The 24,859-nt window shown below is 53.4% G+C and overlaps 1 protein-coding gene across 2 annotated transcripts in view; it reads left to right on the top strand.

Moving 5' to 3' along the window:
* Positions 1–24,859, top strand: part of PEPD (peptidase D) — a 114,469-nt gene that overhangs the window by 11,806 nt on the left and 77,804 nt on the right. For both annotated transcript variants that reach the window (XM_082437580.1, XM_082437581.1), the window contains exons 4-7: positions 6,077–6,140; positions 12,950–12,997; positions 14,399–14,460; positions 22,739–22,783. In XM_082437580.1, coding sequence (XP_082293706.1) covers positions 6,077–6,140; positions 12,950–12,997; positions 14,399–14,460; positions 22,739–22,783 — 219 coding nt within the window. The remainder of the gene's footprint in view (positions 1–6,076; positions 6,141–12,949; positions 12,998–14,398; positions 14,461–22,738; positions 22,784–24,859) is intronic.

Here is a 24,859-nt window from a genome sequence, read left to right on the forward strand (position 1 = left end):
AAGTGTGCTACGGTTTCCACCTGGTTCTCGCTCCTCAAGCCCAGTTGCCACTCAGTGAGGAGCCCAAACTCACCCATGTGGAGGGACCAGAGGCCCCGCTGACAGCCAGCACCACCCGCTAGAGTGGGTGACGCCAAGCCCCAGCCCTCTCAGGGCTTTGTTCCGAGCCCCGACCTTCAGAGTCCGTGAACGTGATACATGCTTTGTTACTCCCGTGCGTGTCAGGGTGATTTGTCACAAAGCCCTGGTAACTGGAGAGTTTCCTGGTGAGAGTTTAGATCTGGTCTCCGTGAGAAGATTCTCCCGGAGCCCTTCCCGCAACTTGAGGTGATCACAGAGCTGTAGCCTCAGCCCGTCCTGCCAGTGGCCCCTGTGCCTGGGCGGCACCCATGGCTTCGGCCTGGCTGCCCTCTCAGCCTCCCTGTGGCCCTGCCTCTTGGCTCAGGGCGTGCTGAGATGCCCACTGCTGCTCAGCAGCGCTGCAGTCAGAGATGCAGCACCGTGAGACGTGGGCGTGGGCAGTGGCGAGTTTCTGTCAGGGGGTGTGGAGGGGCTCTGAGTGCGTCCCCTCTTCTGACTGCTGCTGCTGCTGCAGAGCTAACTCTCATGAGAAGTCAGGGAGTGCCTGTCCGTGGGGGGGGGGGTGGACATCCTCCAGGGCGTGGCCCCTGCCTCGGGGACTCCACACGCCAGTGGGAAAACCTGAGCAAATCTCACCCTGCCTCCCCACAGCCATCATCTGGGGAGCCAAACAGCACTTGACTTGAGGGCTTTTGTTTTGTTTTGTTCTGGCCAAGCCGCACGGCATGTGGGATCTTAGTTCCCTGACCAGGGATCGAACCCGTGCCCCCTGCAGTGGAAGTGCAGAGTCTTAACCACTGGACCACCAGGGAGGTCCCGACTTGAGGGTTTAAAACCCGGGACCTGATTGGTCAGGGAGCAGCTGTTATCGGTTGGCTGTTCTAGAGCATAATCTCCAATAATACAGGAATGATGTTCTGTGCTTTGACCACGGCTGGGTTTAAGAGCTGCTGGTAAAAAGTTCTCGTTTAGTCTGTCCCTGCTTTGCCAGGGCAGCTGATTGTCTGGTACGCACCTTGGAGGGTACAGATGGGTCTGTAGGGTGGGTCTCCCTCTTGGAAAGGCTCCATGTATGTGCTGGGCAGGCCAGACCGAGCAAGCTGGTCCCAACGGGCGTTCCGGCTCCGCAGCAGATAGCTCGCCCCTTGTCTCTTGCCGACCTGGCTCCCCTCCGTGCCCATCCCCGGCAGGCCTTTCCCTTCCTCTGCTCTGGTGTGACCCTCCCCTAGTCCCCATGTCCCAAGCCTTTGGGAGAGAAGGCACGATGGGAACAGGGCAGTGGAAGGGGTTGGTTGTCTGGGGCTGGAGGTGGGGAGCAGCCAGATCTGATGTGTGTAGCTGTTTCCAGACGCTCATAATCAATAGGGTGGGAGCGAGGCTGATGGGATTACCTGGCCTTTGCAGTCGAGACCCACCGGGCTGAACGTTTGACCTTCAGCTCCCCAGCTTCCTTTTGAGTCTCTGTCTGATGGCTTTTGAAAATCCATCTGGCAGACACTGCAATCCAAAGTCATCCAGGGAAACAACAGCCCCGTCTGTAGATCTGCCGCTTCCCGTGTAAACAGCCTGTCCTGTTGTCAGGGCTGCAGACGCCAAGGGGGCTCGCGGGCAGCCTGGTACTCCGCCTGTTCCTCACCCCAGGCCTTTGTGGGGACAGGAGTGTGGTAGCTTCTATTTTGTTTTTGGGGTCTTTGCTTGCAAAAGTTTGGTGTCTTTTTGATGTGAGAGTGTTTCCCATCATTTTCATTAGAATCAGCCTCAGCTGATGGCAGTTTTGGCTGCTGGGGTGTCTGGGGTCCTCTAAGCAGGTGGGAAATTGCCTCTTTGGGCAGTTTCAGCACTGACAGAGGGTGAGCAACTTTGGGCCAGGCTGGGCGACCCTCCTAGAACCTTTGGAGCCTTGGCGGTTTTCTGCTCCCATCCCTGGCTGAGGCCTCGGGCTTGGAACGTGAGACAGTGTGGCCGGCCTGGGGTTTGTAGGGAGGAGGGGGCTCTCCCCAGAGCTGAGGCCCCGAGCGCTGCACTTTCTGGGATGGGGACTGATGTGTGCTGTGGTGTGTGTGTATGTGTCTGCAGTGTGTGTGCATGTGTGATGCGTGTGGGTATGTTTGTTGGGGGGTATAGTGTGGTATAGTATGTGTGCTGGGTGGTGTGTGTGGGGGGGTAGAGTGTGGGAGTGTGTGTGTGTGTGTGTGTGTGGTGTGTGGTTGTGGGGTGGTGTGTCTGTGGGATGTGATATATGTGTGGTGTAGTATGTGGAGTGGTGTGTGTGTGGGGTGGAGTATGGGGGTGTGTGTGTGTGTGTGTGTGGTGTAGGGTTGTGGGGTGGTGTGTCTGTGGGGTGTTTGGGGTGTGGTTTTTCACAGTCACTGCCCCCACCCCATACACACAGCTGGGTCACAGGACGAAGGTGCCTCCGCCCGCCTGACGGCCTGGCCCCGGCTGCCCCGTCTTTAGGGAAGGCGCCCCGGGCACTGATGAGGGGTGCGGGAATTCCTTTGGCTCTGACCCCAGGCGGTTTGCGGGGAGCCTGACCCCGGTCAGCCTGAGGCCTGGCGAGGCGTTTGGCCCCTCTCCCCGGGCTCTGCTGCCCACGGGCCTCCTCTCCATCACCTCTGCTCTCCGCACCAGCCTCGCTGGGAAGTGCTGCCTCGCCGCCTGGGTTCAGGCGCCTGCATAGCTTTGGAGAGCCCTGCTTTTCTCTAAGAAGCTAATAGAGGCTTGACATGGTTGCCGACTTCCTTCTGGGGCAAGTGCGGGGTGCCGGGCGTGAGCGGGAGGAGAGGCCGCCGCGCTGTATGCGGCTGCAGGCAGGCTGCGGCCGCTGGAGATGGATGGTAACGGCTGTGATTTGGTCCTGTTACTTATTCATTAGCCCCATGCGGGTGGTCAGCTCGCCAGCTAGACCCACGCTTGGAAATTTCATTTTCTAGAGGGCTCCACCGTGTCTGCACCATGGGCATTAATTGAGAGTCTCCTTCTCACAGGAGGGCCCGCACAGGGTGTGGGCACTCGCTGCGCCTGCCCTGACCCTGAGTTCTGGGAAAGGCCTCCCCTGTCGCATGCTGGGCCCAGCTGCCTGTGAAAGAGGCCTGCGTGGGCCGGGTTCCCAGACACTGGCTCCTTCTTGAAGACACAAACCCTTTTGAGTGGGACCCTCCCTCCTCTCTCCTGCCAGAGCTGCCCCTTCCTTTTGAAGGGAAGAGTTTCGGGGGTGGGGTCGGCTTCCCTACTGACCCATCCTCTCCCATCCAGTTGCTTCTACTTGGATCTCCCACACGACGGGGTCTGGCATGAGCTGCCCTACTGGACCCCAAACTCCAGTCAGGGCTCCTTGCAGCCCTCTGTGAGACTGCTGCCAGCCTGGCACTCAGGTGGCATATAGCTGCCCAGTGACCCCTCCAGCCAGCTCTGTAGGGCTCACGTGGACATGCCACTCCTTCTCCTGTCAACACCTCTGGTGGCTGGCTTTGACGTGGTGGCATGGCACACTTATCTCTTAGGGTGACATTTAAATGATTTTTACTATAATTGGCCCCCAAACAGGAAAAATAAGTACTATTCAAACTTAATTATCTCTGCCCTTTAGAAAAAAAATGACACGCAAAGTGCCAGAAAAGATGCTCACAGCTTTTCGGGTTGTATCTGTCAAGTGGTTATTCTTGCTGAGAACCAGGCCTGTGGCTAGTTGGGCGATCTGGGGCCCTTGAGGCCCAGTGTGCATCGAGGAGGGCAAAGGGCATTTGGTGAGGCCGGCCCCTGAACTCACTTCCTCCTGGACATCGGGATGGCTTCAGCCGGCTCTCCCATGGGCTGGCTGGCCCTTGCCACTCCTTGGCTCCCGTGGCAGGTGAAGTGGCTCGTGGCTGGTAGGTGAGGGGTGGACAGGCAAGCGCACGGCCCTGGGGCCGCCCACAGATCACAGCTGCCTCGTGTTCTCCTCTCCTTTTCCCCCTCGTCCCCCCACCTCCTCTGGTTCCACCTTGTCAAGACCTTGACCTCAGGCTGAACACACGGAGATGTTCCCAGGTCTGAAGTCTCCTAGGTCTCTGCTGAGTACTGACTGCCAAGACTCCCAGGTAGGGCAGGCAGGAGCACGTTTCCCGAGGTGTCCTTTGGCAAGACAGCTTGGGAGAGTTAGCGTCCCCGACGGGAGGTGAGGTGAAAAGGTCAATGTCCAGGCTAATGGCCGAGACGCCCCTCTGTAGGGATCATTGAGGCTGGCCTCGAAAGCATGTCCTTGGCTCTTCCTGAATGTTTTGGGGGTTTGCTTTTGATGCCTGTCACAGCTGGAGAGGATGAAGTGACTGGGGACCAGGGGTGAATTGGGGACCTGCTGAGAATTCTGGGCGTCTGTCCTGAGCAGGGACTGGAGCCGGGGCAGTCCGCGTGAATGTGGTGATGACACCGATGGCCCTGCCTCTTGCCTTTCCGGCACGTGCTTCTGTGAATGGCTGCAGGGTCAGCTGTGCTGAGGGTGTCAGTGCTTGGTAGCAAAGGGTCAGCGAGCTCTTTGCAGTAAGCCCTGGAACCGGGGCCTCCAGCATCCAGGCAAGGTGCTTGTCATCAATTCCTGCCCCACGTAGCTGCTACAGGCAGTGCTAATGGAGGCACAGCCTTTGGCCATTTAACTTTGAGTCCCGTCTCAATCATAGAAGCTAACGCAATTGGATCATGCAGATTTAATTAACAATGGAGCTTGATACCCAGTGCCTGCTTCAGAGAGGCCAAAAGGGCGGTAAAGCAAAAAGGGTTCTGGGGCACCAGGCCGCCGATCTTAGTGGACCACTGTCTCCCCGGCCTGGCTTGCTGCCTACGGCTGTGAGCTCCCTGCTGCTGATACCCGAGGCCGCCCATCTGTCCCTGGATTGTGCTCTGTGTCTCCTGGCCACAGTCCGGTCTGGGACGCTTGTTTGGGTGGAGAGGAAAATGGTGCAGGGCTCAGAGAGGGGAGTGGGAATCTGTTTCCCGGATAGCGGTGCTGGTTGGTCCGTGGTGTTTCAGAGGCACGTGGAGCTTGCTTTTAGAGTGGTCGTTTCCGAGTCCCACAGCGCTCTCCCTCCCTGTCCCCTACGGGTCTCCCCAGGTACACTGTCCTTGGCACCTCCACCTGCCTGTCGTCTGCTCACCCTGAGAGCCCAGGCAGCACAATCTGAAAACCATCTGCTATTTCCTCTGAGGCTTCTTTCAGATCTGACACTTGGTGACTAGAATATCATGCAATCACAGGCAGGACGGGAGTGAATCCCCCATGCTGATGTGGTGCCCAGGCGTGGGACGGTGTGTGTGTGTGTGTGCATCTTGGACACCCTTCCCCCAGGCGGCTAGAGCTCCTGATGTGAGCTCTGTCACCAGCAGTGACATTGACTCATCCGCCTACCAAGAGGCTGGGGGGTGGGGATGGTGCTTGCTGGACCCACCAGCCCTGCTCAGCGCAGCCGTGACCAGGAGCCCTTTGTGAGGTGGGCAAGGGCTACCCAGCCTCCTCCGCCCTGCGTCTTTGTCTTCTCACTGGCTGATTTTTCAGGGACGATGAGTAAGCTTGAATGTTTCTCATCACAGTGAGTAATACTGTTACTGACTTCTTTAAAATGTTAACTTTTAAACTTTTCTTTAAAAAGGCTCTGTGGGGGCCTGGGAGGGAGCTAATTTCATGCCCCAAAGCATGGGTGGGCTGGCTGGCTGCCCGGTGGGCTCTCATTGGTAGTAGAGGTAGGTTTGTCCGCAGCTGCTTGCCCCAGGCGGCCAGGGTCACGAACTCGAAGGAGGAGCAGAGGTTGGCTGGGGGAGGTGGAGAGATGCAGGTGGGGTTCAGCAGTCACCCTGTGGCCCAGTGTCCTTTGCCCTCCGAGCCTGTGTTGGGCAGACCGGCTCGGTGCCAGGTGCCGGCTGGGGCAGGGATGGGCCCGGGGCTTCTTGGCCTGGGCTCAGAAGGCAGCCTGGACCCAGCTGCGGCCAAACCCTGACCCTGGCGTTCCCTGTGCTTCTTTTTGAGGATCCACTCGAAGGAGCACTTCAAGGAGAAGTACGCCGTGGACGACGTCCAGTACACAGACGAGGTCAGTAGTGGCCGACTCCTCCCACTGCAGCAGCCTGGCTGGACATCGCGGGACAGCACGGTCCAGCCACCAGCCCCCTCAGCAGTGCCCTTGTTTGGAGAGAGCAGGCAAGAAACATGCCTCTCAGACCTCCCCGGGAGGCCCCTGGTTTGCTGGGGCGGTGCCCGACTCGGTAGCCGGTGTCTTGTACCTGGCATGTGGCCGCTGAGCTGCCCGGTGGAAGGATGTCTCTGTGAAGGTCTGATCAGGCTTGGCCGGGCCTTCGTGTGTCGGGAGGCCCTTCCCACAGGCCCTCACCAGCTGCAGGTGCCGCTGTCAGAAGAGCCCCAGACAGCGAGAGGCCTGTTGGGTGGGGTGGACTTGGAGGGCCCCTGGCTTTAATCCTCTTCCCAGCATGGTTGCCCAGTGGCATGTGGCCTGGGTGGGTATGTGACCGTCCTCCTGGGGCTATGAATCTGTCCCCCAATCCAGGCAGTCAAAAGGGGCTGCCCCTGACTTCCACTGCTGTTAGGGCCAGGCCGTGGCAAAGGTGAGGGCACAGCCATGTGCCCCCCTCGTCTCATTGGGGGACCAAGTCCCCCCGATACTGCACCAGTGCCTGGTGCACCGGAGGCCTCTGCTTGTCCCTGGGTGCTGTCACAACCCCCATCCTCTGTGCAGATCGGTGCTGGGTAGAGCATGAACACTCTGAGGTGAGTGCCTGCCGCCCGGGGTGCAGCCCTGGCCTGGCAGGATCGGCTGCACGGAGCCCCCCTGTGCCGCATTTCCCCAGACAGAGGTCGTCGTACACTAAGAGCTGGGGTGCAGTGTGGAAGCTGCCGGAGGAGCCAGCCAGCTGGAGGCCGAGCAGCCCCCGACCCCACTTCCCCTGGGCAGGACACAGTCTGTGTCAGGGAATGACAGCAGTGGGTGAGGGGCTGCTTCCCAGGGATTGTGGCCAGGCACACAGCGCTGTGCGGAACTGGTGTGTCTCAGCCTGGCCTGCTCAGGGGCAGACAGCTCACCTCGATGAACACCTGTGCCCAGCCCCCGGCAGGCCAGCGCCAGTGTCATCCTGGGCACAGGACAGTCCTGCTGCAGTTCTGCTGTCCTGGAAGGCCAGCCCACTTCTCTGTCAGTATCCTACCGATCCTCCAAGGCCTCGTGCAGCCCACGGCATCCCCTACCAGCTCCGGTCCACACTGGCAATCCTCCTCTGGCTCTTGGGACCAGTTGTGGACCCTGGCCGTGTTCTGGTCTGTACCCTGCCCTTTACTGTCTTGTCTTTGTCACTAAGGCCCAGTTCTTTTTCCCCAGAGATTACGATCACACTCTCTCCCTGCCCAGTCCCAGGGACGTGTGGACATCAGAGCTGGTTGGGACCCAGGGCTGAACTCAGCAGCCAGGGGCACGGTCTGGTGCAGAAGGTGACCGCACGGGTGGATAGTCAGCCATATGGTGGTGCCCAGTCAGGAGGGCGTCGTGGAGGAGTGCACCTTACTTCCATGGGGCCTGTATCTGCAGCACCTTCTGTCTGGCTAGAGTGTGAAGGCAGGGGGGCTTTTGGTGGGTCTTTATTTTATGTCATGTGATTTCAATACCAGGTCATTGGGGGTGACTCATAGCATCTAAAGAGTCTGTTAATATACACGTGATGTGTTGCATCGACCTTTGGGTATAGGATCTCCAATAGTCTGAACATTTATTTGTACGCCCCTAATGAGGTCATTTGCCACTTACAGTAAGTCCCTTACAAATGAACGAGTTCCATTCCGAGAGCATGTTCGTAAGTTCAATTTGTAAGTGCAACAGGGTTAACCTAGGTGCCCAACTAACACAATCGGCTATATAGCACTGTACTGTAATAGGTTTATGATACTTTTTACACAAATAATACATAAAAAACAAACACAAAAAATTCAGAAAACATTTTTAATCTTACAGTACAGTACCTTGAAAAGTACAGTAGTGCAGTACAACAGCTGGCATACAGGGGCTGGCATTGAGTGAACGGGCAAGAAGAGTTACTGACTGGAGGAGAGAGAGGAGGTGGGAATTGGTAGAGCTGAAAGATCATCAGCAATAGGAGATGGAGGGCAAGCTGCAATTTCACTCACGCCTGATGTTGATGGAATGCACTTACGCATCTTTGAAAGTTTGTAACTTGAAGGTTCATGTGTAGGGGACTTACTGTACCTTGTATTTTTGAAGTGCTAGAGAGAGAGGGACGCCCATCCTTAGTTCTGATTTTGTTCTGACCCTCTCCTTTGGTGGGTGTATCCCTCCTACCTTTGTAAACTGCATCTTAACATTATTGCTCTTTGGGACCTTGACCTTCTGGGTCTCCTCGGTGTGAAACCTGGAGGGGGCAGCCTGGGATGGGCCCTGAGGCTCAGGGCATCGAGTCAGAGCGTCTCTCTGCCGCAGCCTCCCAGCCACAGTCTGGTGTTTTTGCTTTTATGACCGGGGTGGGCGGGGAGGGGGGCGGTGGCCGTGAACTCAGCTCCATTTACACTGATTTCTGGCGAGAAGGAGAGCCGGCCTCCAAATGCGGTAAAACAGAGGAGGTCTTGAGTGTCAGGCCAGGAAAGCCTGTCATGGTAGTGTAGAATTACAGCCCCACAGACCAGCTCATTCTGAGTCTGTATTTATGAAGCAGAATCTTAAGTGAAGGCTTCAGTGGAGTTGAGAGCACGGAGCTTTCTGCGGGGCCGCGCCGTTATCACTGTCATCGTTAATCGGCCTCGTTGTGACTATTACTGCTATGGATCTTATTGGAAACGAGGGCTCCTGTGGACCGTGGGACAGGTGCTTCACTCCAGGGTGGCACCTGTGGGTTCCAGCAACCTCGGTAGCTCACCCAGATCCCCTCCTCCCTCCGCCCTGTCCCGTGGTGGGCCACAGTCTCACCCCGTTAAGAGGTATCCAAGGCTCCAAGCAGTGAAGGGCCTCATCCACGGCCACATGGCCACGGACCCCACCAACTTTGGACCCCAGGGGTTCACCCTCCACCTCTGCCTTTGCCCTGTCAGAAGTGAACGGATGCTGCAGGACACGCCTCCAGAGGTGACAAGGCTCCCAAGTGCCTTTGATTTTCTGTGGCTTGAAATGGAGCCCGACTCAAGTACAGACACCTGGGCTGGGAGGCACTCGAGGGTGCCTGGGGCTACTCCATCATGGAGAGCGACAGGAAGCCCTTTATGTTGGGGGAGGGTTCCCTGGACCAGTTCTGTGGTGCTCAGCTTGATCTGACCTTGGGCAGCCTTGGCTATAAATCACAGACGAGAAGCAGCTGACACTTGTCTCCTGTGAAAGAAGGCAGGAAGCCCCCACCCCAGGCCGTGGCCTGTCACTCGATACCACATGTACAGTACAGGTGTCTGATGTAGCAAACCTGGCTATCTAGTTTCCCTCCTCCTGTAGGTGATGCTGAGTTTATTGAGAAGGTAGAGTGAATGGTGGCTCCCCTGAGAGGGGGGAGCTCAGGAGAACCTTGAGAAGGGGCTACTAGACATTGCTATCAAGGTGCAGTGCAGTGGCTGGTGTTCATGGGGACGGGAGTTGGCCGGGCGGAGGGCACGTTTTGTGTTCTCCTTTATGGCACCAGGCAGATGTTGCCAGGGTCACTGGCTCGGATGTAAGAGACCTTGGTGGCAGCACAGTGATAGATGCTGCCTGCCTCTCTGCTTCAGTGGGTAGAGGCGTCAGGGAGTGGTGGGGTCTGCGGCGGGCCCTCTGAATGCTGTGTGGGACTGCTCGCCCCAGGTTACTAGATACACCAGTTGTTCATGAGTAGCTGCAAATCCATGTTGTTCGTGGTCTTTCCCAATGTTTAAATTTTAGAAACAAATTGAAATTTTTATTTTTTAATTTTTATTTAGCTATTTATTTTGGCTGCACCACGCGGCTTGTGCGATCCTAGTTCCCCGACTAGGGATCAAACCCGGACCCTTGGCAGTGAGAGCGCGGAGTCCCAACCACTGGACTGCCAAGGAATTCCCCCCAAATTGAAAATTTTAAATGCATTGCTGGCCGCCAGCGTGCAGCCCTGTTTCAGACTGCCGTGAAAAAGGTTTATTTTTAAAAGCTTTGCTTTTTGCACGGTGAAGCCCAGCTCCCGGAGCAGTGCAGGCTTTCTTGACAGCACTGGTCAAAGATTGTCCAGCCCCTTTTCCTGGATCATCACCCTTGAAGAGTGGCCAGCAGGCCTGGTGGGAGCTTTGGGCACGAGGGTGCGTGAGGTGTCCACGGGAAGCCTCTGACTGTCCCCAGGGGAGGATCCTTGTCCACAGGGCCCTGAGGAGTCCTGTGCGTGCCGTCCACCGCGACCTGCCGGAGAGGCCAGGCTACCTGGGAAACCGATGCTGTGGCATGAGGCAAGGCAAGGCGTTTAACAGCACTGGTTCATGAGAGCTGGTGGGTCCCCAGTGACCACTGGTCCATGGAAATGAGGCCCCGTGTGGACAGAGCCACGTCGTCCTGTGGGCGGAGCTGTATTTCCCACCGGTGACGCATAGCTGCCTCAACGTCCGTTGCCTTAATTTCGGAGGCAGGGAATCAGGGTGTGCTGACGAGAGTGTAGCACTGATTGGTCTCCACGGGGAAGGACAGGTGCAGCGGCCTGGCTGGGGGAGGTTTTGCCGCCACAGAGGTAACCAGGGCCCACTCAAGCGTTCATGATCAATAAAAGATGCTGCCCTGCCAGGACCAGCAGACGCCCGGCCTGCTGCGTCAGGCCTCCTCCATCCGTCTGCACATCGGGTGGCATTGAGAGGGCTGCTTTCTCCTCCATTATCCCCAAGCAGCACGTCCTGAGTCACGGCCGAGAGAAAAACCAGCAGCCCACACATTTGTTATCCTGCTCCCCTCTCCCAAGGACAATAGCACTTACAATCCCCAAGTGCCTACTCGTGCTCTGGTTGTGCTGCCGTAATTGACGGACGCGCTCTGTGCTGATGAATGTAGACCCTTCAGTCGCCGTAACAACACACCCAGGGCCCGACAAGTGCGGCTCTGGTTCCTGCTAATGAGCCGCCCCCTCCTCGCAGAGGGCCTGGGGCGTGCTAGCGACTCACCACGCTGTCGTGTGTGCAGCTCAGAGGCTGGGCTTCAGTCATTCTCAGAGCAGTTTCTGAGCAAGCGAGGAGGGTCCAGGGAGATGGAGCGTTGGGCTTGCTGGTGGGAGGGTGGTTGGTACACATCCAGAGAGTCATCTGGCCGTGAGCATCGAAACCTTGACAAAGTACGGGGCTTGTCGCCCAGCAGTTTCACTGGGTCAATTTTTTTTTTTTTAAGGAAGTCATTTTTTTTAAGGAAGTAAAGACTTTATATCAGGATGTCCATCAGGGCATGATTTATAAAGTTAATCATTAGAAATAATGTAAGTGCCCAGTTGAGGAATGAATAAATAAACTATGCCAGATCTGTTAAGAGAATATGACACAGCCACCCCTGTGCTCTCTTTTAACTATGGGCAGATTAACCCATAAGCCTTTTCACTGGTGAAATCTGGACGTTTGCAGTACCAGCTTCCTGGGTGGTTACATGAGATGAGTCTGCAGTGACTGGCACAGGCTGTGTAATCAAGTGTTCCCTGGACGTTTACCATCCCCCGCGGTAGTGACTGGTAAAAATGGCGTGTTTGAAGAATATTTAATGACAGGAAATAAGCAAAGCATGTAACTTCATATGATCCAAATGTCATTACAGATCTCTGTTTTTATGTGCAGAGATAAAAAGTCTCAGGGGATGGTTTTGTAGGTGTATTTTATCTTTTCATAGTTTTCGGTATTTTCCAGGTTTTATCTGGCAGCCTCTCAGTATTAAAAAGCATATATATATATATATATATATATATATATATATATATATATATATATATATAGTGTCAGAACTTATCAAAACGTGCACTTCAAATAATGTGCAGCGTAGAGTATGTCGGTGATGGCTCAATAAAGCTGTTGAAACAACAAACAACAAATCTTCCTCACTCTCGCCCTGTGTCAGGGTGTGAGAGTTTAGGGTGGGAGCGTGGGGAGGGGGCTCAATACGGTAGGAGCTGCAGTGGCCAAGATGCAGAGCAGACTGAGGGGTGGGGCCAGGAGAGGAAGAAGGTGGTCCCACCGGGGTGGCCCGCACCCTTGGGGTGAGGATGTCATGGCCGAGGCAGTGTGATCGGCCAGGGGGGCAGTAGAGGAGGGAGTGGACCAACCCGCCTGGGGGCCAGAGACCTCAGTCCTGAGTTCAAATTGAGGAAGCGGCTAAGATGGCGAGAAGGCGTCCCAGGCAGAGGTGAGAGCCCAGGCAAAGGCATGGGGAGGTGAGCTTGCATGGCAAGCTCGTTCACGGGGTCAGGTGGGAAGCAGCCAGCGTGCAGAGGCCTGAGTGGGCCGTGGGAGGGATGGAAAGCGAGGATGTGGGGTTGGGGGTGGCAAGTCCATGTGGTCAGGGGGATGAACGGGGGCAGGGAGGAGGGTGTCTACCCTGGGCACCAGTGCCGAAGAGATTGCCTCAGTTGGTCTTTCATGAGGGACCAGGCAGATGAACAGAGGTGCTAGCCTTGGAGGGCGGGTGGGTCTGGCTGTTTGGAGCTGGGATCTGTGTGGGGCTCGGAGCCAGGGCAGCACGTGGGGAAGCCAGGTTTAGGTTTGAATCCCTCTCTGTTACCTGATAGCTGTGTGGCTTTCAGAAGTCCCTTATTCTCTGTAAACTTCTGTTTTAAGGACGTGCTTGATCAGTGTGAGCTGTCAGTATTTAATAACGCTGGTACGTCATTGCCATCAGGCTTCACGTGGTGGCGCTAAAGTGGATTTTTCTTTCTGACCTTTCAGATTGCCAGCGTCCTGACATCACGGAGCCCCTCCGTCCTCCTCACTTTGGTAAGTGGCTGGTGTTCAGGGACCAGGCAGCGTTTGAGTACGGGGAGGGGCTTTAGGGAGCCGCTTGCCCCTGCAGAGGTCAGGGCATGGGGAGGATTGAAAACTGAGAGCAACGGTCATTGATGATAAATAGTGACACCTCAGTCTGAATTGCTAAACGTGTCCAGGACCCGTCCTCCATTCTCCAGTCGACCTGGGCTGTGTCCTGTCCCGAGGCCACTGTGGACAAGACGCCACGTGTACTCCGAGGGTTAAAACCTGACCCTGACTAGAGGATGTATTTGTGTCAGGTTGAGCTCTTGGGGTTTGTGGATGTAGAATATCAGTTTGCTTCCACACTGTGTCTCCTCCGTTGTTGATAGAGTTTGAAAAACACACCCTTTGCATCTGCCCATGAGGGTGCTGGGCTGCGTGGCATCAGATTTTGGACTTGGGGCACTAAATGACGGAGGGCCTGCTGCAGCCTGGGGCAGGCAGGGGTGCACGGTGCATCCTCGCAGGGCGGGGAGGGGGTGCTGAGGCTTTGAAATGACTCTGAGAAGAAGTCTGCTTCCTTATACTTCTTCAACCTTGGGGAGCTTCAAATATGAAGAGTATGCAGCCCTTCTACCCTCCCAAAGTGACCCTTCTCTCCTTTGTTAATTGATGTTTACCGAAATAGTTTTTCTCAGTTATTTTTGTTAGCACTACACATGATCTCTTTTTTCCACCCTGCTGTTTTGATGGCTGAGAAGAAGCGTTATGATTGTGGTCATGGAGGGTTCAGTGTGTTTTATTTGGGGGGATACAATTAGACATCGACCTGAAGATCTTGAGGAAGAATTAAAAGGCGATTTAAAAGGCCTGGCCTCTCTGGTGATGGCACGTTTTCCTCTGAATCTTCTGTTTTGTCTCCGCTCCTGTCTGAGTTCCAGTTGGAGTCTCCTTACAATTAGGGAAAGGAGAGGAATGTAACACAGAGTCTCGGTGTCACGGAGAAAGGCCCCTCCTGCCTGAGTCGGGTCACACCCACGTCTCTGGAAGGGCCGGATTTGGCAGTGCTTTTCAGGACACTGTCTGTGGGGAGCGTGTGTGCACACACGTGCACAGGGAGACCAGCCAGCCTTGGGGCGGCGGAGGGATTTGTGGTTGGAGGTGGTCCTGGTCCGAGGTCTTCTCACCCAGCCTCCACCTGTGCCCAGGCAGCCTGAGCGGGGGTCAGCAAGGTGCTTGGATGGAGGAGGCCTTGCTTTCTCTCCTTTTCAAGCTGCAGCAGAGAAAGGAGGGCTGCCCTTGTGCTGGGGCCCGGCCTGGAGTTACCTGAAAGGCGGGCAGGGGTGGGTTGGCTGGGCTGAGGCGGGGGCTCCCCGTCGTCGCCCTGTGTGGTGGGTCCGCGCCCTCACGTTCCCTCTCTCTCTCCAGCGCGGTGTCAACACCGACAGCGGCAGCATCTGCAGGGAGGCCTCCTTCGAGGGCATCAGCAAGTGAGTCCTGGGGCCCCGGGAACCGTCTCCCTTCATCCTCCGTCAGCTCCCATCTTCACCAGCAGGCTGGCCCAGTCTACAGACTAGACACAAAACACACAAACAGGAGGATGCTAAAAAGGGATTAGATTGGGTGATTCGAGGACATGCTTAGAAAAATAATTTGCCTAAATTCACTCCAACCTTGACTTTAAGGATCGATGCCACTTCCCTGTCAAGCTCTATCGTGAAAGCACAGGCCCGCCACGTGCTTAGGGAGCCCTGGCCACCGTGCACACACATGGGGCGGCTGTTTTCCTTCCAGGAACCTGCTCTGAGCTCCGTGGTCTTCGTTTTTATCAGCCCCCTCCCCTCACTCCTAGCCCCTGACCTGCCGCAGCCTGGCTCACAACTTCCCCGTGTCCCCTGCTGCCCCAGTCCCAGATGGCCCCCCCCGTACCTGCCCTTGCTCCCCAGCATAGCCCCAGGCTGAGCCCCACAGCTCTGTTCCCCTTCTAGGCCTCTCCAGGCAGGAGGGCAGGTGTTGGGCACAGGGAGCCAGCACCTCTCCCACCTTGCCACCCTCACACCCTGGCCCCTGTGTCCCCGGGCTGGCTGCTGACGGGCCCTGCGGGAGGTGGTCTGTAGGGCCCGAGGCTGCAGCAGATGAGCCCTTGAGGGGAGGCACCTGCTCCTTGGGGCTGCTGAGTGTGGACAGCTCGCCTGGTCTCCTGTTTCTCCGGCCCCAGCCCCCCCCCCCCCCACCTGTACTCTGCACCACGGCATCCTCTGTCCTTTGGTGGACCGAGGAAGTGCCTTATAATTATGTATGAGCCTGAGCGACGGGAATTTGTGCGTATGTGTGATGCGTGATGTGATTAGGAGAGATTATGAGCTCATAAATATGTATCACTTCCCCCAGCGATAAGAGTGGTGGGGGCATCAGGTGTGCTTCTTTTCGTCGCACGCATCTCCGCATCCTCTTGGGAGCTCCCCAGAGCAGCCTCGCCTCCCACACCGGCAGTGATTAGCCCAGCTCGTTGAGATGCTGGCCGTGGAGCCGCTGTCTTTCTCCAGGCCCTTGAGGGGAGTGGTACGGGGCGCAGCTTGCTGCGGCCTCTCCTGATCCGAGCCTCCCCTGGTGCCCCAGCACTGCCCGGTGCGGGGCGGCTCCTGTGCCCTGCTCACCTGCCTCCACTCTGGTCCCGTGGGCTGCCCTCTCCAGTCTCGACTTGGGTCTCCCTGCCTTGTGGGGAAGCCCTGAGCTAGAAGGAGGGAGCCGTGGTTGCTGCCACACCGACCGGTTCTGTGACCTTAGCAGAACTCGCCTCTGAGCCTCAGCTCTCCCATGTGAAGCGCGGTGCATCTCAGGCTTACTGTGGGATGAAATGAGATCCCGCTCATCCGGAGCCTGGCGTGGAGCTGGTGCTTAATAAACAGTTGCCCACGAGCAAACCCCCATCACGCCCCAGTGCCCCTCCGAGCCTCAGTTTCCCCAGCTGTGTAGTGGGCCAGCGGACTTCAGGATCCCCGATGACAAGATTCCTGGATGTCAGTGAGCTGTGGGGTCTTTCTTCCCCGCCCCCACAGCCGAGGTCTCTGCTGCAGAGAACGCCTTCTCAAGCACCCAGGGCCCAGGCCCCGGGGGTGGTGTGGTGGGGATGGCTCCTGGCTGCTCCCTAAGGTTTTCTGGGGGAGCGGTGGGGGACTCCAGGGACATCATCACTCTCTGTGAGCACTGGAAGTTGAGGCCTCGTCCCCACTCCCCCGGGAGGAGTCCCACTGTGAACTGACCTCTCCCTCTACTGAGCAGACCCCAGCCTCTGTTCCCTGCTGCTCCCTGAGTCCCCGTGGCCCCTGCCAAGAGCCCAGAGGATCCTGTGCTTGGCCAACACCCCACCCCACCTTGGGAGGCTTTTTGGAGAGCCTTAACTTTGCACACTCTCCCAGGCTGGCCCTCTCCAACCCATGGTCCAGTCCAGACGGGGGCTGACTCTGAGCCGCTCCCCAGGCCCCTCACTGCTGGGCTGAGGGCCTGCCGCCATGCTGGGGGAATTCATTTCCACACCCATGTGGCAGGCTGAGTTTTCTGACTTGGCTGAAGTATCGCAGGTGAGAGCCCTCCCTGCCTTGGGGTCCCCCAGCCCCCCTGTGGTACTCCCTCCCCTCCTGTCCCCTCACACCTTGCTTTGGGCCTCACATCCCACGGTGGCACCCTTCGTGTAGCTCCGCCCTTAGGGGTTGCTCCATTTGGGTACCCCCCAACCTGCGCGCTGTGGCCACTGACCTCGGGCCCCCTGCCAGCACCTTCCCTGCAGAAAGTCGTGTCTGTATCCCTGGGGTCTGGGTGCAGCTCAGCCCCCTGTCTCCCACCCACCCCAGCTCTGCCACCTTTCGGCCCCTGCGCCAGGCTGGAGAGGCCCTTGTCCTTCAGAGCTGTTGCGGCTCAGTGACCGCATTCACTTGCCAGCCATGAGCACCTCCAGCAGTTTGCAGGGATAATAATAGCCTGTTTCCTATGCAAGATGAATCTTGCTGTCGTCCTACTTCCCAATACTCAACTGCTTCTATCGTCGGTCGCTTCTCACTGCCCTAATGCAGTGCTTTATTCCTGGAATTTTTGTTTTTGACCCTTTTGAACTTCTCTGCAGCACCTCCCATCTTGAATCCTTCATTGACCTGGTCTGGCAGAAGTTCAGGTTTTGGCCTCTCGGTTTGTCCTGATGGGCCACGCCAGGCCACCTTCACCGCTTGGCCTGGGGGCAGGAGGGAGCTTGTGATGCAACAGTGGCCTCGGCTGTCCACCCAGCTAGGCAGTCAGCCTGTCAGCTCTCCGGACGTGGCTCCTCAGGGTTGGCTGCCTCGGGCCTGTCACCTCGGTGGGGCTGTGGGTTTGGTCCTGGGAGCCCTCAGACCTCCCTTGGCCTTCCCAGATCAGGGCCAGGTCGCCCGCTCCCACGGCAGGGGGTGTGCCAGGTGTCACAGTGGTGGGGTCGGCAGAGGACTCGGAGCGGGGAGACAGAGGCGGGGTCGGGTGGTAGACATGCGCTGGGATCTCCCCATGGCCGGGGGCCCCTGGGCTCACCAAGGGGTGTGGCCTTGTCCTCCCTGGGGAGCCAGGGTGTGATTATGCTGGGGTGACGGGAGCAGGTGGGGACAGTCTGTAGGCCTCGTGCTGAATTTGACTCCAGCCCCGGCCACAGCTCCCTGTACAGCGGGATTGGTGCCTGGGTAGCTCCCGGGGAAGGGGTGGAAGGAGCAGGCCCTGTAGTGGGCTCCGGCCAGAGGACAGGGTCAGGTGCTCGTTACCAGGTACTGGTGAGGGCAGGGCCGGGGCTGGTCTGTGGAGAGGGTAGCTCCACAGGAAAGACACCTTCTTCCTGGGGGCGGCACATACCACAGCTGCCTGGAGCAGCGGGGTCCTGCAGCTGGGAGCAAAGGCAGACGTGATTCGTCTTTGTTAGCGTCAGAGGAGAGGTAGACTTGAGAGCAGGCTTTCCTCAGACAGATGGACAGACAGACAGACCCTGGCTATGAAGGGAAAGAGGTTATCTGTGGGGGGCCAGGTGGCCTATGGGCCGCCTTCTTGACCTGGGACAGTTCCCTCCAAGGCAGGCAGGCTGCCCAGGAGCCCTGGGCAGGGGCAGCGAGTAGAGAGCGCTGTTTCACGCCGTTGTCTGACGGAGAAACATGGTCGATGTTTTACATTAGCTGGTTATTCAGGATAAGCATATTTCTTATCTTCTGGCATTTACTTAAATTGCCTTGCATATTTGACGACGATTGGTTACAAATTAATTCCATTTAAATAAGCAGTTAAATATGAAATTGCTGAATTTGGGGGTTATTAATGCAGGAATATTAATGTTCAGGGATGTGAATTTTCAAACCCAAGAAATAGAGGGACATTATTAAAACCTGACAGTTACAATAAAATGCCAGTCTGTGGTGTGGGGACCAGTGGCTTTCTGGTTACTGTTAACTTATGTATCAAGTTAACAATTTGGATTGAGGTTCTGATTATGGCTCATGGAATCTCCATGAGTCTCCTGAAGAGACAAGACCCCGCCCCAGCCCCCATTGCGGGTGGAGTGGGGGGCCTTCTGGGACCTGTTCTCCATCTTCCAGTTAGAAACTGCAGGGAGGAGCCCGGGGGCTGGGGCGGGGCTGGCTGGGCTTATACTACTCACTGTCGATCACCCAGCCCACAGCTAGAGCCCACCAGGGAGGTACCCTCTGCTTCCAGGACATTCCCCACCTTCATGGGCTCTGGTGGGCTTTGTTGTTGATTTTACACAATTATTACATGCTCGTTGTGGAAAGCTCTAACTAGCACAGAGGCGAAAGCAAGGAATGTTCAAATTTCATTACCTGAGTTAAACCACTGACGTTGCAGTGAATGTCTTCTGGACTCTTATGTGTGTGTCTGAGGGTGTTTCTCTATCTGGATGTTTTTGTGTCTGAGTGTGCATTTGTGTGAGTCTGTGTGTTTCTGTTTGTGTGTATATTTGGGTGTGGATCTTTGTGTGTTAGTCCAAGTTTATGCCTTTGTGTGTGTGTGTGTGTGAATGTATTTGCCTGTGTCAGTGAATATACATCTGTGTGTGTCTGCCTGCACCTCTTTTCTAAGCATATGCCTGTCTGTGTGTGTTTCTGTGTGTTTGCATCTATGTCTTTGTGCCTGGTCACCTTGCTGTTTGTGTGTGTGTGTGTGCACGTGTGTATATGTACGTATGTTTTGTAACGTGAGATTTTACTGGCGTGTTTGGCTTTTGAGGAGATAGGCCATCGCTTTTCCTAGCGTCAAAGTGATGTTTGGCAGAATGGGAGACAGTCTATATTGCCGTCTTTATTTATGTCATCTCCTGCTCTGTTCTTCACTCTGAGCCACGTTGGCTCTCTGTGGTCTCTTTGATATTTCACAAGTAGGGCTTGATTCTTCAACATTTTGGTAGACTTTGAATTAAGTAGTCTTATTTTTATAGTTAGGGATCCTGAAAGCTTCGAAGATCTGTAATCCTTTCAGCCTGCTAATACCTCCTTCCCTCTCCCCCTCCTTGTCCCTCCTTCAGCCAGAAGTGGGGGTACCCGGTGCACAACCACAGCATTAGATAGGTGTTTTCAAACACCCATCAGTGAGGCCATGGAGGATTCCTGGTGGGTCACAATCCTATATGCCCTGTGTGATATCCTGGCTTGAGATGGAGCAGGGCTCAGAATCTTGAGGATTGAAGGCTTCCCAAGGCTTCTCTGCTGAGGACCATACACTGTGCTGAGACACATTGCGCTTACCTAGCTGTCTCACTGATAGCTTGAGCTCTGAGTCACACATGACAGAAGTGTCCCAACCTGATCCTTTTGTCTCCTGGGTTCCCTTTTCAGTTATGTTCATCTTATCAAAGAACTTTTGGCTTTGTAGATTTTTCTCTATTGTATGTTTGCTTCTTATTTCATTGATTTTTTGCTTTAAAAAATTTCTAATCTTTTTAGGTTTTATTTGTTCTTTCTCTGGTTCATTGAGAAAGAAGAAAGATATTTCTGGGATGGAAGTTTATTTTTATTGATTTATTTATTTGGCTGCGTCGGGTCTTCATTGCTGCACGCGGGCTTTCTCTACTTGTGCCAAGCGGGGGCCCGCTCTTCCTTGCAGTGCATGAGCTTCTCATTGCTGTGACTTCTCTTGTTGCGGAGCACGGGCTCTAGGCGCGTGGGCTTCAGTAGTTGCAGCATGCAGGCTCAGTAGTTGCGTCACGCAGGCTTCAGTAGTTGCGGCACATGAGCCCAGTAGCTCTGTGGCATGTGGGCTCTTCCTGGACCAGGGGTCAAACCCGTGTCCCCTGCATTGGCAGGCAGATTCTTAACCACTGCGCCACCAGGGAAGTCCCGGGATGGAAGTTTAGATCATTGATTTTCAACGTTCTTTTCTACTGCCTACATTTAGAGCTGTAAATTTTTCTCTAAGCACTACTTTAGCTGCATTTCGCCAATTACGATATTTCATGGTTTTATTTTCTGATTTTATTATTATCTCTTCTTTGAACTGTAGGTATTTAGAAGTTTATTGCTTAATTCCCAAACAATTTTGGATTTTATATTTTTCTGTTACTGATTCCTAGTTTAATTCTACTGTACCAATGAATATTCTCTGTATTTCATCCCTTTGAAATTTGTTGAAACTTCCAACATATGTTATTGTTTCATGATAAGTGTTTCATGTATACTTAACGAGAGCATGTAGTCTGCAGTTGTTGGCTGTAGTGTTCTGTATATGTCAATGAAATTAAATTGGTTAATTGTATTGTTTGTATCTTCTGCAACTTTACTGATTTCTCTGTTTGCTTGTTCTGTCATCAGAAGAGGTATGTGAAAATCTGAAACTATGCTTGTCGATTTATCTGTTTCTCATTTCTGTCAATTTTTATAAATCAATTTTATTAGAATAAAATTTATATACAATAAAATTCATTATGTGTATAATTCAGTAAGTTTTTAAAAACAGCTTTGTTGGAATATAATTCACATACTTTACAACTGACCCACTTAAACTGTACAACTAAAATGCCTTTTTGTATGTCTATAGATTTGTGCAGTCATCATCACAATCAATTTTAGAATATTTTCATCACCCAAGAAGAAACCCTGTACCCATTATCAGTCATTCCCTTGGCCACCACTAATCTATTTTCTGTCTTTATGGATTTGCCTACTTTAGCATTTGATATAAACGGAGTCATACAGTATGTGGCCTTTTATATCTGGCTTCATTCACTGTGTTTTCAAAATTCATCCATGTTGTAGCATGAATCAGTACTTTGGTCATTTTTATGGCTGAGAAATATTCCAGTCTATGGATATATTGGTTTCTGTTTGCATAATATATCTTTTCCCATCCTTTCACTTTCATCTTGTGTCTTTGAGTCTAAAGTGTCTCTTTTGAGCATATAGTTGAATCTTTTTTTTTTCCCATCTATTCTGCCAATCCTTGTCTTTTAATTGGAAAATTTAATCCATTTACATCTAAAGTAATTACTGATAAGGAAAACCTTCTTTCTGCCATTTTGTTATTAGTTTTCTGTGTCATATACTATTTTTGTTCCTCAGTTTCTCCATTACTCCCTTCTTTTGTGTTTAATTGATTTTTTTGCAGTATACAGTTTTGATTCCTTTTTTATTTCATTTTCTGTATATTTTAGTTATTTTCTTAGTGGTTACCCAGAGGATTACAAATGACTTCTTAAACTTGTAATAATCTAGTTTGCATTAATATCAGTTGATTTCAATAGTACACAAAAATTATGCTCCCTTCCTTTGTGCTGTTATTGCATACAGATTGCATCTTTATACGTTTCGCAGTGATCTACACAGGTTTATAATTATTGCTTTACGCAGTTGTCTTTTAAATCAGATAGGACTTACAAACAAAAAATACATTTACACTGTTTCTGTACTTGCCTATGTAATTACCTTTACCAGTGCCCTTTTTCTCCTTATATGGATCCTAGTTACTCTCTAGAAACTCCTTTCACTATAGTCTGAAAGATTCCTTTTAGTATTTCTTATAAGCTAGGTCTTCTAGTGATGAATTCTCTCAGTTTTTGTTTATCTGGGACTGTTTTAATTTCTCTTTCATTTATGAAGCATAGCTTTGCTGGATATGGAATCTTCGTTGACAGATACTTTTCTTTTAGCCATTTGAATATGTCATCCCGTATTCTGCCTTCTGACCTCTGTAGTTTCTGATGAGAAATCAGCCATTAATCTTCCTGAAGATCCTTTGCGTGTGATGAATTTGTTTTCTCTTACTGCTTTTAAGGTTTTCTTTTGACAGTTTGATTATGTGTCTGGGTGTGGATCTCTTTTGAGTTTATCCCACTTGGAGTTCATTGAGCTTTATGGATGTTTACATTGATGTTTTTCATTGAATCGGCAAAGTTTTTGGCCATTGTATTTTCAAATATTCTTCTGCTCCGTTATCTCTCTCCTCTTCTTCTGGAACTCCTATTATGTGTATGTGGGTATACTTGATGGAAGAGGCTATGCGGTCTGCCTGGCGAGGGTGGACGATGGCGTTTTGCAGCCAAGCAGCTTGTTCTCCAACTGACGACACTTGGAGGACGTGGCCTGGACTGCCAAGTCTGCTGCAGGACGTGAGCAGCAGCAGGCCTTCTGTTGTGCAGGGAGTCACGAAGTTAAAGTTCTCTTGGTCAGGCTTTCTCTTGGTATGTCTTGAATGAAGTATTTCTTGCTGGGAGATGACAGACCATCGAACTAATGGACTGTACTTGTTTTCTGTCTGTAGGTTCAGTGTCAACAACACCATTCTTCATCCGGAGATTGTGGAATGGTGAGTATGGCCGTGGCTGTTTGTTCTGCTCAGCCCAGGAAGGTGAGAGACCCTGCTGTTCCCGCCCACTCCGTCTCAGAGAGCCCCTCACACAAGCTGGTCCCTAGAACCCTTGTCTCAGCCTCTTCTGTTTTGCATTTTTTGTTTGTCAGTTGGTCTGTTTTTCCAAAAGGGCACACGTCACTCGAACGTCAATTAAATTTCTCTTTTTCTTTAGGAGTTTTTAAAAGAAATCTTACCATAAATGAGCCAAACGTATATAGCTCAGTTAAAGTAGATAGTGAAAAAGAATAAAAATAAACATCATACATGATCCTATTACCAGAAAGGTGAACATGTTTTCCTCATGTCATGCATATGTCTTGACTAGTTGGCATCCTTTTTATGTGTCTTATGTTGCCTGCTCTCTTTTTTTTGCTGGTACTGATAGCCCTACCTGCAGTGTGTTTTCTGCTGGGTCACAGCAGGGCAAGGTGCCTCCAGTTGGGCATCGCCTCTGTGGGCCCTTGAAGAGGCCCTCCACTGATGTGCTGCCAGTTTTCTTCCTAAGCCATTGAGTTGGTTTTTTTTTTTTTTTACTTATTTATTTATTTATTTTTAAAATTTATTTATTTTATTTATTTATTTTTGGCTGCGTTGGGTCTTTGTTGCTGCCCACGGGTTTTCTCTAGTTGCAGCGAGCAGGGGCTACTCTTTGTTGCGGTGCACGGGCTTCTCATTGCGGTGGCTTCTCTTGTTGCGGAGCACAGGCTCTAGGTGTGTGGGCTTCAGTAGTTGTGGCACGCGGGCTCAGTAGTTGTGGCTTGCGGGCTCTACAGTGCAGGCTCAGTAGTTGTGGTGCACGGGCTTAGTTGCTTCACAGCATGTGGGATCTTCCCGGACCAGGGCTCAAACCCGTGTCCCCTGCATTGGCAGGCGGATTTTTAACCACTGTGCCACCAGGGAAGTCCTCGAGTTGCTCTTTTATAGCACTAAAACGTGTTTTATTTGTTGTATGGCTGCACTTATTCTGAATGTAGGAGAGAGGAGAGGCAGGGCTTTGGCTGTATCGTCCCCTGACTGGGAGGCGTGTGGACTCCTCACATCTGATCCTAAGGCCATGCGTCAAGTTCCCTGTCTAGTTGGGAGACCTTGCTCACTTAGTCTTGAAGCACTTGGGAACACTGTGGCCTGAGGATGAGGGTGAGTCAGCCGTTGAGTTTGGGGGAAGTACAGAGTGGGGAGAAGGAGAGCGTGATCCAGGCCAAGGGGCCACTTGTTCAAAGGCTGGAGACAAGAAAGGTTGGTGGCTTTGTGTGGCCAGCCTAGAGCCGCACACTGCGGAAGTGACCCCTGAGGTTGGTTAGAGAGACGGGCAGGGGCCGGGTGGGCCGTGGTGTCTGCCTGGACTTTGTCTTGAGAGAAATGGGAACCAGGGGAAACCTTCAAGGATTTAGGCAGGAGAATGGTAGGATCAGGTTTTCTTTTTTTTTTAATTTGTTTTTAAAAAATTTTTGGCTGTGTTGGGTCTTCGTTGCTGCGCACGGGCTTTCTCTAGTTGCGGAAAGCGGGGGCTGCTCTTCGTTGTGGTGCACGGGCTTCTCATTGTTGTGGAACACGGGCTCTAGGCGCATGGGCTTCACTAGTTGTGGCATGTGGCTTCAGTAGTTGTGGCTCATGGGCTTAGTTGCCCCGCGGCATGTGGGATCTTCCAGGGCCAGGGATCGAACCCGTGTCGCCTGCATTGGCAGGCAGATTCTTAACCACTGCGCCACCAGGGAAGCCCAGGTTTGCGTTTTTTAAAGCTGTGGGGCAGGAGTGGGAGCAGGCTGCCAGTTAGGAGGCTGCTGCAGGGTCCAGGTGGCCGTGGAGGGGTAGGTGACAGAGTTGAGAGTAAGGGGCAGTCAAGGGGAACGCTCCTGGGAGGAACCGGCCTTGACGCCTGAGTGAAGGGTGGAATTGAATGTGACTCTGGGGTTTTGTCCTGAACAGCTGAGTGGTGTGTCACCAAGATGGGGCAGGTGCTTTGGCAGGTGAGGGACTTGTTTGTGGTGTGTTGAGTTTGAGGCAGGTGCCAGTGGGAGAGAGGCTGGGCCA

The sequence above is a fragment of the Balaenoptera physalus genome (genome assembly GCF_965194825.1).
Source record: "Balaenoptera physalus genome assembly, chromosome: 19".
NCBI classification, from domain to species: Eukaryota; Metazoa; Chordata; class Mammalia; order Artiodactyla; family Balaenopteridae; genus Balaenoptera; species Balaenoptera physalus.